Genomic DNA, 16,661 nt, shown 5'->3' with positions numbered 1-16,661 from the left:
CAGCTGGGGTGGGGGGAGTCTGTAATTCTCTCTCCTCTAGACGGCCCTCTCCAATCCCATCCCAGACGCTCTGTTGGGACTGGCTCTCTCCCCTCATCCTCCCCCTCCAACCCCTTCGAATGAACAACAATTAGGACTAAAAAGCCATCATCTCCTGACAGCTACCCGACCAGGCTAATAAAAAGGGGATATAAAAATAAATGAATAACGCATACCCCCCCGAGAAAGAAAAATGGAAACAGCTGCTTATGCACCCAAGGCAGATTCGCCACTTTTAAATTTTCGGATAATTTAATTCAGTTTTGCTTGGCCAATTGCCATGAGACAGGATTACACAGTAGGGATATTCACACATTCAGATACATCCATTCGCTTTTGTTTTATGCATGTAAAGGGTAGATCTGTGAATACATTACTCAAAATAGGAACAGCATATGAGGAAGACAGCCGCTAAAACTTTGTGCAATTAAAATGTATTATTACATTCCCCTATATTTTAAACCATATTCGCTGTGTATTGTGTGCATGCTTGTTTGTTTTGTTGGATGGAAATGTCTTGGCTCACTATTAATTATTTATGTGTACTTGGTTCTGAATTCAGTGTATTGAAATACCCTCAGAAGTATTTTCTTCTAAAGCTGATGACAACGACACAGGGTCATACAGTGCCTGCTTGCACAATACCAGCAGGTCTAGTGCATATGCATATACAGTACATTAAAAACAGTACCGAAACCAAGTTTGTATACTCTCAAGACTACAGTACACATGCTATTTTTTCTGGAGCTCCACTCAAATCTGCACACACAACTGCTTTCTATGTAACACAACACTTCTGTTTCTGCCCTGTTACAGTTTCTCAGCCAACAATACAGTAGTTCTTCCAGACAAAAACGTTAAGCACCATGAAAAGGCTTCGGGTTTGTGCTTGGTGATTCACTGCACCATTTAAAACAAACCGCTACAGACCTATAAATGCTACCTAATGTTTTCTGTTGCATACAGAATCAGAGGCAAGACTGTAATAAAGGGGAGAGCTTCAGCTATGCATGCCTTCATCAATTTCCGACGTAAAAACTCATCATCAATCTGAACAAAAAACTAAAATAAACATTTTCGTTCAGTTCAGCAATTCAAACGTTTTGGTGATCTGCCGTCTTCTGTGTCATTTACTCACTGTATCATTCAATCTTTGCCTTGTTTAGGTTTTCTAAATCTGCCCATTGGTTTTCCCGTTTCCTGTTAGCCCTGGGAAAGCTCCTGCTCGACGCTCGGAGCAGAACTCAGTTGAACAGGAAAGCCGCTGCTGGTGCAGCACAGCTGTAGACGTGATAACCACCAGCCGGATTACTCCAACCAAAAGGAAAGAGGAAATCCTACCCAGCTTGCATGGTCACCACCTTCTTCCCATTTCAAACGCACAGGGCATTGACACCAATTCATTCCAAATCTGAGATTATTCTTCCTTTACAAATCTGCTCTGTGAAATGCTTCAGCGAGCGTCAAGCACTTCCAGGAGCCCAGCAGCGTAGCGTTTTGCTGTTAGTAAGGAACAGCAACACAGAAGCGGAGTATGGAGTTCCCAGACCACCTACTGCACATCACGTGCTTGTGTTGAGTCATGCATCACAACGTGTCACGGGTTTAAATGGGCTTTGCGAGCTGAGGCGATGCTGAATCTGGAAAGCTATGCTACGTTTTTAGAAGTGACTCCTGTCATTGGCATTGCATGTTCTGTATAGCGGTTTGCTGAAATGAGTCCTGAAACTATAGTGACTGGGCAAACAGCTTTTAGATGACAAGGTTAGGAACCAGTTTCGGCTGGACATCGTGGAAAGTGTGTTGTACGCAATCAGTACCTGAGAATCTTTCATAATGCACAAACAAGATGCAGTCTCCAGGACTCTCCTGCAAGAGCCATGGGTAACTCCTTCGATTAAATAAATGAATAAACATCATCGCACAAATCAGCCAATAACTCCAACGGATCCTATCAGTGCGATCAGATCCTGAGGTACAATCATGGCTCCTCCTTACGGTACTCAAAGCAGCACGCAAAGACTGCTGGTGATGTCACTTCCAAAACTGGAAAGGGCAAACAAGAATGGGGCACACACACACACACATGCCCTTAAACATGTTGCAAGAGATGTATTGAATACACATAGGCCTAGTATAGGACTATCCCAAAATGTTAGCATGCTTGCATGTGTATACAAAACACACACACACACACACACACACACACACACACACACGTCAAGCCAAGCAGCTCCAGTCTTCAGCCTTATTTTTCCTCGCTGGGGTGCTGGTAGATACAGCAGGTTATCCCCAGATAAGACTTGAAAGTCACCTTTTGGCCGTGAAGAAGGTGCAGCACTCTGAGGAACCATCCAGCCGTTTGTTAACTGTTCCTTCCATTTTAAACACAGAAGACACGCCCCTGGGTTAAACAGTTCCCGTTATTTTTATAACCACAGCAACCTTAACCAAGGCAACCCAGACCTAGATTCAACTCAACACCAGTGAGTAATCCTGAATCAGAAAGCTGAGCTGGTGGGAACCTGCCACAACTCAGCCCTGTTTTTCTCTGTGCTTTCCACACGGAGAATCGACTTGAGTCCGACAGAACTTAGAAACAACAAGAAACCAGATGAGCAAGACAGGAAATGAATAAATGTAATAAAAAGAGATACTTTAAAACAGGGGTTAGACTTCAGGTCATTGACAAAGGATTCAGATAAATCTGTGGTACAGAACCTAAAGATTACACCTTGGAATTATTGTAGAGTACGACGCCTTTAGTCTGACTGTAATAAGAGAAAGGTAACAACAGAGAGAGCAGGTGTCAGGAATGGAAGGGGCCGTGCCTCTCAACATTCTGAAAAAGAACAAGGCCTTACTCTAGGTCATGGGGTCAGCTGTACAGCGACCCTCATGGATAGATACAGGTGCAGCAGGAGCAGTATGCTCTGTGCACTAGTAGAGTAGCAGAGTGCAGCTACTTCACAGCTTCTACTAGACACCCAGCTGAAAGAGGGGGAGGCAATGTCTAATTTAATACTATTCCAATGCAAATGGACATTTCGGTAATGATCTTTTCACTTAACATTACAAAGCTCTCTGTTATACTGGATCACCATCTTTGCTTCGTTGTAGATTTGCTTGTGCATATAAACATTACCTGTGCTTGCCAAGAAAATATCCCACTGCATCTTGGAGGGACTATTCAGCTGTTACATTGGTTTTTATGTCACTTATTATAGCCTACAAATGAAATCACATGCACATTTCACAGCATGTGTGCTAACATTTCCCCAGCTATGTAAACAGAGCTTAGATTTTATAATGGGTTTTATGGGTCAGTACATTGAACAGTAAATGTGCAAAAACCAGGCCAAACCCTCTAGGCAGCGAGGTTTAAAGCCAGCGACACGAGTTTTGGAAAGTAGATACTACCCTCACTTTGACAGGATTTCCACAAGCTGCACTGTATCTGTGCAAAGACTGCTAATGTAGCCTGGCCTTTCAGGCTCGGTAATCTAATCAGGACACAGTGATTTTCATTAAATCCTACTGTCAGGATTACTCATGTCACAATCGGATTGAAAGGGGACACTTTTAAATGGGGTTAACAGCTTCTTATAAGCTTTGATGTCTGCAAGAGGGATATTTAGGCACATTACTCCGCGTGTCGGACTAATCTTCATTATTCGCAAAAGAAAAGGTTACACCACAGTGGAAAAATGAATGGATGGAAACAAAGAAACAAGGAGAGGGAAGACAAGGGAGGAATAACAAAACAGCAGGGGGGACAAAGACAGAAGGAAAGGAAAGGGAGCAGAGGGAGGGAGGACTAAGACATATAAAGGGAACAAAGAGAGTAAGACAGATAAAGAAGGAAAGCACGCGTGGAGAGAAAGTGTGCCAGACTAATCCTCTGGGTGCATGACTGGCAGCTCTGGTTCCATGTTCCAGGCTGCAGGCAAGTCACTGCAGATATCATCCCTGATAACACCGCTGGCTCTCGTGTGGGATCAGCCCTGTCAATCTCAAATACAGACAGTATCACAGGAAGAGTGTGTCACTAAGCCATAAAAAAACACAATCTCTGCTGTTGAGATTCTCTGGAGTGATAAGAGAGACTCTGCAGTTTCAACTAGACCAAGAGCTTTCCCTCAGGAGACAAAGCCTGTATGCTGCACATATTAATGGTCATTGCTGCACATATCATTGGTCATTGCTGCTCGTATCATTGGTCATTGCTGCTCGTATCATTGGTCATTGCTGCTCGTATCATTGGTCATTGCTGCTCGTATCATTGGTCATTGCCAAGACTGGGTTTCTTTTCGATTTTGTACAAACGTTACCCAACGTAATGGCAACTGGAAAAAAGACTGGTTCCGGTGCAATGAAATGAGAATAAATAATGCAAAAGCCATGCATTAGCCAAGAACCTCTACTGGGACTACACAGCAGAACAAATCATTTGATCAATACATTGTAAGCATTCTGTTCTGTTTTTTATTATCTGTCATCTGAGCCTTCTAAACCTCAGCCAGACCCTTCATCTACACCGCACACCACACATGCTGAAGTAGGAGAGCTCTATATTAATAGCTCCTAAAATGAACCTGCTGCTGAAATGATACACATGTCTACTGCAGGCATGCTTCTTTGTTATGCAATAGCCACCATCATGCCCATCTGGGTATGTGAGGCAACACAAGACTGTACTTTTTATAAAGCTCAGGATCAAAAATCCCCACTACCTTTGGCTTTTCAAATGTAGTGTTGAATTACAGTCAGCTAAAAGCAGTGGTTACAGCAGCAGCTGAACCTGGCTGCCACTCAGAGCTCAGCCAGCTCCCACATAGTGCACTGGAACCACCAGCCAGCTCCCACATAGTGCACTGGAACCACCAGCCAGCTCCCACATAGTGCACTGGAACCACCAGCCAGCTCCCACATAGTGCACTGGAACCACCAGCCAGCTCCCACATAGTGCAGTGGAACCACCAGCTAGCTCCCACATAGTGCACTGGAACCACCAGCCAGCTCCCACATACTGCACTGGAACCACCAGCCAGCTCCCACATAGTGCACTGGAACCACCAGCCAGCTCCCACATACTGCACTGGAACCACCAGCCAGCTCCCACATAGTGCACTGGAACCACCAGCCAGCTCCCACATACTGCACTGGAACCACCAGCCAGCTCCCACATAGTGCACTGGAACCACCAGCCAGCTCCCACATACTGCACTGGAACCACCAGCTAGCTCCCACATAGTGCACTGGAACCACCAGCCAGCTCCCACATACTGCACTGGAACCACCAGCTAGCTCCCACATAGTGCACTGGAACCACCAGCCAGCTCCCACATAGTGCAGTGGAACCACCAGCCAGCTCCCACATAGTGCACTGGAACCACCAGCCAGCTCCCACATAGTGCACTGGAACCACCAGCCAGCTCCCACATAGTGCACTGGAACCACCAGCCAGCTCCCACATACTGCACTGGAACCACCAGCCAGCTCCCACATAGTGCACTGGAACCACCAGCCAGCTCCCACATAGTGCACTGGAACCACCAGCCAGCTCCCACATACTGCACTGGAACCACCAGCCAGCTCCCACATAGTGCACTGGAACCACCAGCCAGCTCCAACATAGTGCAGTGGAACCACCAGCCAGCTCCCACATAGTGCACTGGAACCACCAGCTAGCTCCCACATAGTGCACTGGAACCACCAGCCAGCTCCCACATAGTGCAGTGGAACCACCAGCTAGCTCCCACATAGTGCAGTGGAACCACCAGCCAGCTCCCACATACTGCACTGGAAACAACAAACTGGTGTGGGATTTCTACACTTCAACGTCACTGCAGTGCTGCTTGTCATTTTGTTTTTACCCCTTCCTGAAAGAGTTGTCGACTCCACAAATCAGTGAGCGTCTGTATTTTTCTTGTGTCCGACTGCACCACTGTACCCTTGCCCCGTCCTTCTGTACTGCACCTGAGGTAACAACAGAATAACCTCCCAGAAGTATCATTTGTTTAGCCTTTGGTGTGACATTTAAACCATGCTGGTTCAATAAAAAGGTATTCTTGCTGCATCATGCTCTGTATTCATTGAGAATGCAAACAGAGGGTACGGCAAGGAGACAGCAAGGCAAGTCCTCCAGGTGACTTTGGAAGAGCTTTTGACGTGTAAACTTCAAGCAGATGAGAAGCACTGCAGGCTGGCCTGGGGAAAGCCAAATTATAGCTGCCAGGGGTCTGGGGTGGGTCAAAGGCAGCCTTTTAATTATTGATAGCTTTGATCTGATGGCTTTGATTTTACATTTTTTTGTTTTATAGGTTTGGGTCCCAGTACACCCTTAACCCCATACTATTTGGAATATTGCTTCATTACGCATTATGAATCTTAGTTATTAAAAAAAAATACCTTGAATAGGGTTTAATTGCAGCATACTGTACGCTAACAATGTAGGATTTTCATTCAGTGAATTCACTAAACCTAACCCCAACCCCCCACCCATCTCCACCATAACCACTATTGTCAGAAACCACCTCAAGGTTAAAATATTTAACTTAATAAAAGAGGCTTGACAGATCATGCATAGCGCATTCATGAGCAAGTACAGCGCCAGCTTTAATACATAGTAAGCAAACTGCTTCATAAATAAGTTCAATACTGTTAAACATACAGGATATTCCTGTGACGTCATTAATTGGACGCTATTACCTTGGGCAGTACAAACCCTGCTGAAGACGACGACAGGATAGTACTTTAACATAGAACAGGTCATGACTTGTTCACAGCCTTTCTTACCCAACGTGCTCGATCAGTGAAGTGATGCATTCCTGCACCTTGCACAGGTGTTGCAATGCTGAACAGTTTGTGCATTTCTGATATCCGCTTTTGTGAAAGGCAAGGGCTTGGCAGGACAGGAGTCTATCCATTCAAGTTACAGGGCAGGTAAACAGCGCTGTGGTGCAATTTCCTCATAGTGCAAGTCTCAACCCTGACATAGTCAGCAGTGTGCAAATGTATCATAACACTTCAGGATTAGTCATTTATACACACCTACCTACCTGCATTCAATCGTCAGTCAGTAATCCGCAATACAGAAACAGGCACCCATGTGTGAAAATGTTAGACCACATTGTGCTTTAAATTAGGCATTTTAAACCAACTTCTAAAAAGACTCCTACATTTTACCATTTGTGGCTGCATGTTCCTTTTCTCTTACTATTTTAAATGAATTGGAATAAATAGCTTTGAGAATGTAGCCCACTGTTTTTTGTTGGTTGATTTTCTATTTCCAGTACATTTTAAGGAATCTATACTAAATTGATAATGTGACTGTATCTCTGGTCAGAGTGGGTTGTGCTGTTTCGTATGAATGGGACACCTCTGAGAAGTTGAGGGTAAAAAATTAAATTACCACAGCAAGCAAACAAGCAATCATGGAATACATCCATCCATCCATCCATATCTCAATGTTTGCTTCTTCATTCGAATATCTACATACTCGTGATGCCTCCAGCAACTTCATAGAGTGGCAGTTTTGTTGTGAGATTTAAATAAGCAAATAAAAACAAATGAACAAAGTGCCCTACAGCATCACTGACGTACACGCAGGCGCTGCAAAAGCGACAGCTTCAAAACCATTTCATGCCAGCAGCAGCTTTGCAGCGAATGCAAATGAATGCACCCTGACACTGTACGCCAGTTTTTAGGTTGGCTCCTAACCATTGCCGTTGCTAGGATTTGCATCCTGCCCCATCACCCCCCCTCACAAGCTCTCATTTAACTTTACAGAAGCTTAAGAAATTATATTTAATATATAAAGGGGGGCGCCATAGAGCAAGCAATAACCTACAGTAACATTTACTAATGTATTATAAATACATTTCCATGAAGAACATTGTACAGGGTCCTGAGCCATACAGGAGGGTTCCACTCCAATAGAGATCAGAGCACCTACCCACAGGTGGCTTTATAAAGTTCAACAAGAAGAATTAAAACAGCAGAGCTACAGCAAGCGGAATTAACGCAGTAGAGCTAAGATTAATGTGATGTCATTTCCATCGGATTTCAGATGGCTGTATCACATTAACCCATTAAGTACCTGATTATTTTGTCTTAATTCGATACATTACATTTAGACTTAGCTTTTGCGGTGAACAAAATCAGAATAAGTTATCATAACAACACAGTCAAAGAGAAAATGTAAATAACAGGCGAGGACAGTGGCACTTAATGGGTTCCTATCCAATACATAGATATCACATCAATACAGATTTTTAAAGAGGGCATATTATATCAAAAGTGGGGGTTGAAATTTGTTTTTGGGGTATTTTTCCCTTCAGCACCAATCAGAAAACACTACAAACAGGAGCAAACCCCTCCTGCAGCAATCTTGTTCAATTAAAAACACTACAATACAACATCAAACATCTTTTGCTTGTCAATGACTAACCACATTACAGTACCTGACTCATTTCCACAGCAGAGAATTGTTTCAGTGAAAAAGGTGACATCATGTTTGTATGAGGCCATCTCAATTACAAAGCCCTGTTGCAACTGCAGCCTGACTTAACAATACTGTTCCTTATCTTAATTTCAGAAAAATCTAAATCACTTCAACATCGTCTGTGTTTTATACAAACACCTGTGTTACTCAGATGTTGCCCTGGAAACCAGTCATGCTGCGTGGCATGCACTTCCACCACACTGCCGTCAGCCCTTTACCTCTGATATCAACAGTACAATACAGGGCCATGTGCAGTATAAAGCAGGGATGAGACCCCCACTGCATAGCAGTTTGACACATTCCTGGCTTTACTATGAGTTTAATAAGACACACCTGAGCTTGCTACCTATACACTGTGTCTAATCAAGCTGGTAGTAAAATGTGGAATGGAGAGAAGGAGAATTAAAATATAAATAACAGTTGCACGGTACTTGTTTGTCGGTCTCACTGTGTTTTAGTGTCTGTTTTGGCCACCGCGCCGGTTTATTTTAATTCTCCTTCTCTCGTCCGTTCTCCACTCACCGAACACCCAACCCCGAGTGAGTGAAACACTGCCTCTTTTATGCAGGTGTCCTGAGACTCGATTGCTAATCAATCATTCAATTGGAATCTCGGCACTCTGCACGTGAACTAATTGTGCTCTCTGTGCTTCTATGCTAATACCTACTTTAATCTGCACGTGGAGTGATTGTGCATTTCTCCGTGCCTAAATACAATTATACACTTTACATACATAACCCACATGCTGTGCACCACTACAGTAATACATGTAACAGACAAAAAATACACACGCCACATACAACATAAAACACAAAATATACAGAGGGGCGGGGGTACCCCGTCACAGCCAATGATACCCTTATAAGAGTTTACCACGATCGTAATGCTTTTCCCATGGTTACACTATACATATGCATTTACCACAGCTTACCATGGCTTGCCATGTTTTTAATACACTACCATTTCTCTCCAGGCTTTTACAATGCATGTCTATGCTTTACCATGCTTTCATGATGTTTAATAGCCATGGTAAACTTTTCTAAGGGCATCACCATGCGCCACTGCAAATGGCCTGAGTTCTATCAGCTGACTAAGGACACAGACCACTGTTTATCTACCACAGCATGGCAGTGTACAGTATACAAATATATACTGTATACAGCTTGTCACCTGCTTCACTTCAAAGCACAGGGGAAATAGTGTGAAAAGGGTGCTAATCAAACAGTATTGAGAAGTGTGTAGTCTCAAAAGCAACTGTTTGAATTGAGTAAAGGATTGTTGACGTGCGCTCAGACAGTAAGCGTGAAACCCATTGGTAAACAAGGGTAGGGTTTCCTGAGGAAAGCCCTGGTGTTTGGACAGCAGCCGAGACCCCGAGCAGTTTGCTCACTTCATCTCGTGTTTAACCACAGCGCTTTGGGAAGCAGCCTGAGCAGAGAGGGGGGGCCTTTCTGTCGAGGTTTCGCTTACACAGAGCAACAAGAACAAAAGGCTTACTACACAGCTTCCTATAGTGCTCACTCATAATGAACACAGGATTCCCCCATTGTGATGGCATGTAGAGTGAATGGCTTTATAGAGATACCAACAAAAACAATACTGTGCAAAAAATAACTGCTGGAATCCATGCAAAAACTACCTTCATTAAAATGTAATACCGGCCGTCATATATAAAGCACATCTGTTTAACAAAATATAGAACATACAGTCTCCTGAACTGAAACATTGATCTACTGAAGCGCAGAGACTTTCCCCACACAAACATGCTGTATGTGCAAACATGTAAATACAGGCAGTGTGGTCTAAGCATGGAGCAGGGGACTGAAAGAGTTCACATCCCAGCGCAGTCACTGTGCCTCACTGGATGGAACCTCAGGCAAGTCAGCTGACCTCCCTGTGGTCAGCAGCAAGCTAATGTCTCGAGCAAGTTTGAAAAAAATTAAAAGGTAAAGTGCTTTCACTTGCCTTATTTACTTAAAGGAAAGGATGCCAAGAGGGTACCGCAGCAATACTTTATTATATTTATATTATGTACACACGCTATGCTTGTGATATGGCCAGTATAAAGATATACTGAACTTTAACATTCTGAGCAGGAAGTGAAGGCTCCTAATAAAAGCGATGCAGTTAAAACACTGAAGCCTGGCGTTTAACTAAACCAGTGCTGTCAGTCGTCTCCATGTAATACTGCACATGACAGCAGACTATGCACATAACTACGCTGCTGTCGCAGGGTCGCTGCTATGAGGTTTCATGACCAGTCTTTATTTGAACACAGTTATTAATAATGGAACACCAGGTCAGTTATGACCTGCCTGATGTAATCCAGAGAGTTCAGCTCTAAGGCAATGATCTATTACAACCGCTATTGGCCAATGCCACTGCTTATTAAAGTGAGTCTTGAGATTTATTGTTCTTTATTTTCTGTTTATGGTACTGTACGATGGATTAACTCGTCTTTGGGAACGAGCAAGATCCGGTCAATGCCTTTTCCTAGTTAAAAAAAAACAAGGCTTTACAGTAAAAACAAAAACAAACAGCACTAGAACCACCACGGTAGTCATTTTGACGGGTTTGGATTTCAAATGTAAACGAATCTGCATTTGTGAATGCAATGCGGTTGTCCTTTTTTTTCTTTCGTTATTGATTTATTTTTTTTTAATTATTTTTTTTTTTTAAACGGACAACCGCATTACATTGACAGCACGCAGATTCGTTTACATTTTAAATCTCAGTCCTGCGGCGGTTCTAGTGTTAAAAGTATATTTACTGCTGTCACATGACAAAAACAACAACAACACAAATGTTTTTCTGCCTGACAGTCTGCCAGTAAGCCTACTTTTAGACAAGTATCCATGGCAACACCTGTTGCTAGGTAGCAAGGTCATCATAACCATGACCGTGTGTGTGTGTGTGTGTGTGTGTGTGTGTGTGTGTGTGTGTGTGTGTAGGGTACCTGCTAGGTGGCTATTATAAAAGCTGCAGAATGACAAGTTATAAAGAAACCATGGAGATGCATGACTAAGGTATGCATGATGAATAAATAAGCATTCTGCTACCTCATATGCTGTTCCTTCTTTTAACCTACACTACTCTGAGCAAAACACGGAGCGCTAGACTCTCTTCAGACTCTCCCTACCTAGGAGACACAGGGCAGCACAAGTGCCATCTGCAGGCTCATTTCAGATCCCAAAGCCACAGGAGACCCCGGATTGGAATTCTCTGATGCAACATTGTGTCATCTCTGCAGAATTAGAATCTGTCTTCAGTCACCAGTCACGCTAGCTCATCAATGCTTAGGCATGTACTGTAACTAGCAGCAGCCAGGGAGTAAGGTTAGCTGTACATTAGAGCAAGCCACCTCCCCCTCCTCCTCCACACACTGGGGTTATGCTTTCCAAGCAGTTTGTGGATAGAGCAATGAAATAACAATTTAAAAAATAAATGACAAAAACAAAAAATCCACCAGTGCTCCTGCAGCCGTGACTGGGGCAGCTGCATGCCTTGAATCTCACAGACAGATAAAAGCAACGGTGTTGTGAACAGCCAGCTGTGCGCACCAGTGAGGATTACATAACATACAGTACAGCACAGAACTCATAGCCTACAGTCACAGGAGAGTGGCTGGATATTCAAGTACAGTGTAAGTGTGTGTTTGCATCACCATGCTGTCGCTGTCTGCACTATAGTCAAGTAGGCTGCTCGCAATCGCTCTCCTGCACGTGGTTCCTGCTCTCTGTGGGTATTCAGGATAGAGAAAGACACTCACAGAATACTCCACACATCATTAAAAACCACCCTCTCTCTTACCAAATTGCACAGACAGGACCCTTTCTCAATGTGGTTCCCTGTATTATTGGAGTATTCACATTAATAAGTGATTAGCCCACTCTCTGAAACAGCTCCATTAGAAAACCAAAAGGGATTACGCCTCTTTAAACAGGGCTCTTTCATCAGACAGCTCCTGAAAATAAACGCAGTGAAAGCAGCCTCTGCAGAGCTTCTGGCTTATTGCAATCCAACCCAACCCAACCATACCCTACCCTACCCTACCACGCCACAGCAACAAACCACGAGAACAACGACAAGAAAACAACTCAATACCCGCCATGCAGACAAAGCAAAACCACAGTTTCAACTTCCAAATGCTTTTTTTCTATCCAGTCAAAACACATGGCTTAATGTATTCCCTGCCTCTTTTTCATTGGCATTTAAAAACAGGATTTGTTCTATAACCGTGTTGCTCCTCCTCTTTCTAATGACCTAATTTTAACAACTATCAGGTTACAAAATGAAAGAGATATAAAAGAAAGGCAGAGAAAAAAACACAAACAGATCGGAAATTACAAAACAAGGAGAACAATGCTGCACGTGATCATTCCAAAGAGCTCGTCCGAGTTCCGATTTCATTTCTTTCCCAACATTCAGATAGTAGCGCAGACACAAAAGGCACCAGAGGACCCAACTATGAGGTGCCAACTATTACACAAGACATGGTGCATGCAGGAAATTCAGAGGAGATAGAAACAAAACGAGTAGGGGCTACACAAGCAGAAAATCAGGGAGCAACACAGGGAACCAGCACAGGGGAAGCAGGAGCATAAAACATGCTGGCGCACTATCTCCGACACAACTGGTGACATTATTTATTTCCCTTTAATGGCTTCAGTTTTGCAGTACACCATCCTCTTAAAGGGACACTCAGATTTGGCTCAGTTTCACATACAGTTCAAATATAACTCTTTCTTTCACTTTCTATAAAAGGAAGAACAGTTCTTTGGAAGACAGAGTGCTCTGGAGTTCCAGTATTCACCTGGGAAGGCTTGGTGTGGCTACAGCTGTATTGCAACAGTGGAAGAATGGATCAGGTCTCAGCCTAACCTCCTGTAGGCTCAGTGATCCATGCCACCAAACTGGCTGACAGCAGAGTCTGGTGTTCACCATGCTTTGCTCAGAGGGGAGATGAGACAGCACCTGCACTCCACTGTCTTTGTTTAACAGAAGAACAATGCACATCCTGGAAAAGCATCGAGCCTCCCCATTTAAAAATGGCCCTATACCCGTGCAGATAGCAACAGCATCACCAGGTTACAGTGCAAGCAAGCCCCCGGCACACACATGCTCCATTTTATACCCATTAAGCCTTAATCTAAACTTGAAAGCATAATGTTAAAAATCAATTAAATGCTGCTGGCAGACCCGAATTTGCCATTGTTGTTTGCAGTATGAAAAGGATTTGTCATCTTTCTCTCAGTGGGGATTTTCAAATTAAGAGTTTTATAATGCATAATTACAAGTAACTTCGTGCTCCAGACTTCCAATTAATTTTTGTACAATTTTTCTCCCTAGACATATTTGAGATCAGAGGGCTCTGCCAGGTTATCAAGTTATATATAGCCTGCAGCTTACTTATATCCCTACCTTTTAGCTAGCACACTATCAATCAATGATGCTGTATCCTGCCCTGACAGATTCTTATTTGTGCAAATCCTGGAAGGTAATCCAGTGATTCTAGAACTTCTGTACAAGCATGTGTGAATCTGTGCTGGGCTCATTCAATGAAGTGCTAAATTATCTAAAATACCAGTGTGCTAATAAACTAGTTGCTGGCAGAGGACTAGTGTTGATAGTTCTGACAATACTGACTGAGCCATATCAGCATGGGAAATGCTTAGAGAGAGAGTGTAACTGTCTGTCTATTAGAGTCAACGACAAAAACGTTTTAGAAAGGCAGGCTACAAAGTGACTGTAAAAAGGAAGAAAGCAGGACAATCCAGTGCCAGCCAAAAGAGAAGAGTCTACTCTTAAAGAAGAGCCCACACAACGAGAGTCAATTTACTAAAGCGACTTGTACAACCCAATGCAACAGGGTATAAACTCAGAGAACATCATGTCAGTGATTTCTGGATCAATCCTGTAAGTAAGATATGTTGTACAGTGCAATATATGAATGCACATGGCACAGGGCCACGGTGTACCATATGGACAAACACAAAGAAAGAGATCTTTAAAAAGCAATGTATCCTGCAATATGAAAAGGCTTCTAAATGAATGCACGAGGTCCTTTACTACAGTGACGCAATGAGATCCAATTGTGTTAATGATCAATAGCAAGACATCCAAACAAAAAAATCAAACAAAACAAGTCAAAAACTATTGTGCCATTGCAGCGCATCAAAAATAAAGTATCTATTTGCAAGTGTTTGTGTTCCGGCCACCGGATGGCTTCATTTTAATGAATGAGTGGAGGCTGAGCGAGCTGTGTCACAATGTTTCACAGAGCGGAATGGCAACACTGTATAGATTTGTAACTAACACTCCATGGTCTGTGTGCACAGCACAGTGCAAAGTCCATTGCACAAGCTTCACTGCTGCTAATTCTACATAACGCACTGCTGGCCTGGTTCAGGTGACAGTATCCACCCAGCGTATGTGCATTACAATGATATTTAACAAAGAATTGACATTTGATGCACTGGAAACTGGAATGTGCCGAAAGTTCAAACCAGCTACTTTTTAATTTTACAGTTACCCCTCCTAGTAGTAACCCGCTGTGCGCAATTATATTTACATAACACTCAAGACTACTAAGCCGTTTAAATTGTCACCGACATTAAACGAAGCAGAATATCGCCGTGCTTTATTCTATCCACCACTGACTGTCTATACAACAAACACAGCGACTGACAGTCGTATATATTGATCTCTCCACTGTGCAGGTACTGTCTTCAACAGAATAAAGCAAAGCATGGCTTTTAATCGGCTCAGTAATATATCCTTATCTCTCACACACACACACACACATCCTAAACATCCACTTTTGGAAATTTTACAAAACCACCCTTTCGTGCCATATGATTTAATTTTTAAAAAATAACTATTGAGTCACGCATTGTATTTATTACAGTAATTACTGCTGCGGCCGTGAGCAGCTCAGCAGAGCTGTGCGGTACTTGACAGTTACCCAGGATACAATGTTACGGTACTTTTTATTAGTCAAATTAATATTATTATCAACCAAACCTGTCTAAAGATGCAGTGTTAACTGTCAGCGTGTACATGTGGCGTGCTGCTGGCGACCACACAGCCAACATTTTACAATAATTATTACAGTAATAGACACAAAAACGTAAACCATTCACCTGCTGCCAATTTTCTTCAAGGGAAGGCAAAGCGGAGAAGTAGCCGGTGTCGTGCACCAGCTGCAGCTCTTGAAAAATACTGTGATTTGCTAACACGTCCATGTTGACGCTTGACAGTCACAAAGCAATCTTTTGATCTCCAAAAACGATAACCCACTTATTCAAGAAAAATAAAATAAAATAAAAAAACACATTTAAAAAAATCCTTGAGATCCCAAAACTGCGTGTCCGCTGTCCTCCAAAGCAAACATATACCAAAACATACAGCGTGGAATTGAATTGCGCTCCGCTAAATCATGCAATCCCGTTTTACTGGTCTGAGCGCTTCTGATCTGCGACCCAAGACTGTGGATGCAAGCTCAGTGGCATGAAACGTCCATCTATTTCCGCATTGCCGAATGCACCCGATTGCAATCTTTGCTCTTTAAAATTCCAAGTTAAATTTTTTTGGCTGCTCCGCTCAGCAGGCTAAGTGCCGTCTACTGTTCGGAGCGAGCCAAGGGAACCCAGGGCCGTCAATCAACCTCGTGCGTGACCATATTAGGTAAAAAGGGCTGACGATTTCACTGACGACCAATTAGGGCGGCGCGAACGCGGTGTAAAGGGCGGAGCCAGAACTGATTGTCGGTCCCTGACTGGCCGGCAGGGGCTGTCTGTCGAACCTCACAAGGATTGTAAAATTGAGCTATTTTTAGATGGCTATATAAGCGCCGAAGAGTCACTCTCGCACTCACTGAGAGAAACGGAGTTCATGGGAGATGAGAAAGTTAGGAGAGGCTTGCGTGTGTGCTGAAAAAGTAACTTCTCTTCCCCTTTACCACCGCCTAACTCGCTGAAATACGTACAAACTGTGTAGATTTGACATAGCTAGTTAGAAGAATAAAGCGCCAGCTGTGTATCTCCCCTCCCCAAATACCGAACCGCTGACTGGGGAGAGCGGAGGTTGTTTTCCATTTGAGGAAGGAAATGTACTC

At 43.3% G+C, this 16,661-nt stretch overlaps 1 protein-coding gene across 1 annotated transcript in view; it reads right to left on the bottom strand.

The window, feature by feature from the left end:
* The window catches only part of LOC117426282 (Krueppel-like factor 7), a 35,148-nt gene extending 18,887 nt beyond the window's left edge, over window positions 1-16,261 (bottom strand). The window contains exon 1 of the mRNA XM_034043710.3: window positions 15,688-16,261. Coding sequence (XP_033899601.2) covers window positions 15,688-15,789 — 102 coding nt within the window. The 5' untranslated portion in view covers window positions 15,790-16,261. The remainder of the gene's footprint in view (window positions 1-15,687) is intronic.
* Between the last annotated feature and the right edge of the window lie 400 nt (window positions 16,262-16,661).

The sequence above is a fragment of the Acipenser ruthenus genome, chromosome 11, assembly GCF_902713425.1.
Source record: "Acipenser ruthenus chromosome 11, fAciRut3.2 maternal haplotype, whole genome shotgun sequence".
NCBI classification, from domain to species: domain Eukaryota; kingdom Metazoa; phylum Chordata; class Actinopteri; order Acipenseriformes; family Acipenseridae; genus Acipenser; species Acipenser ruthenus.
This window is presented reverse-complemented; position numbering and strand designations above follow the sequence as displayed.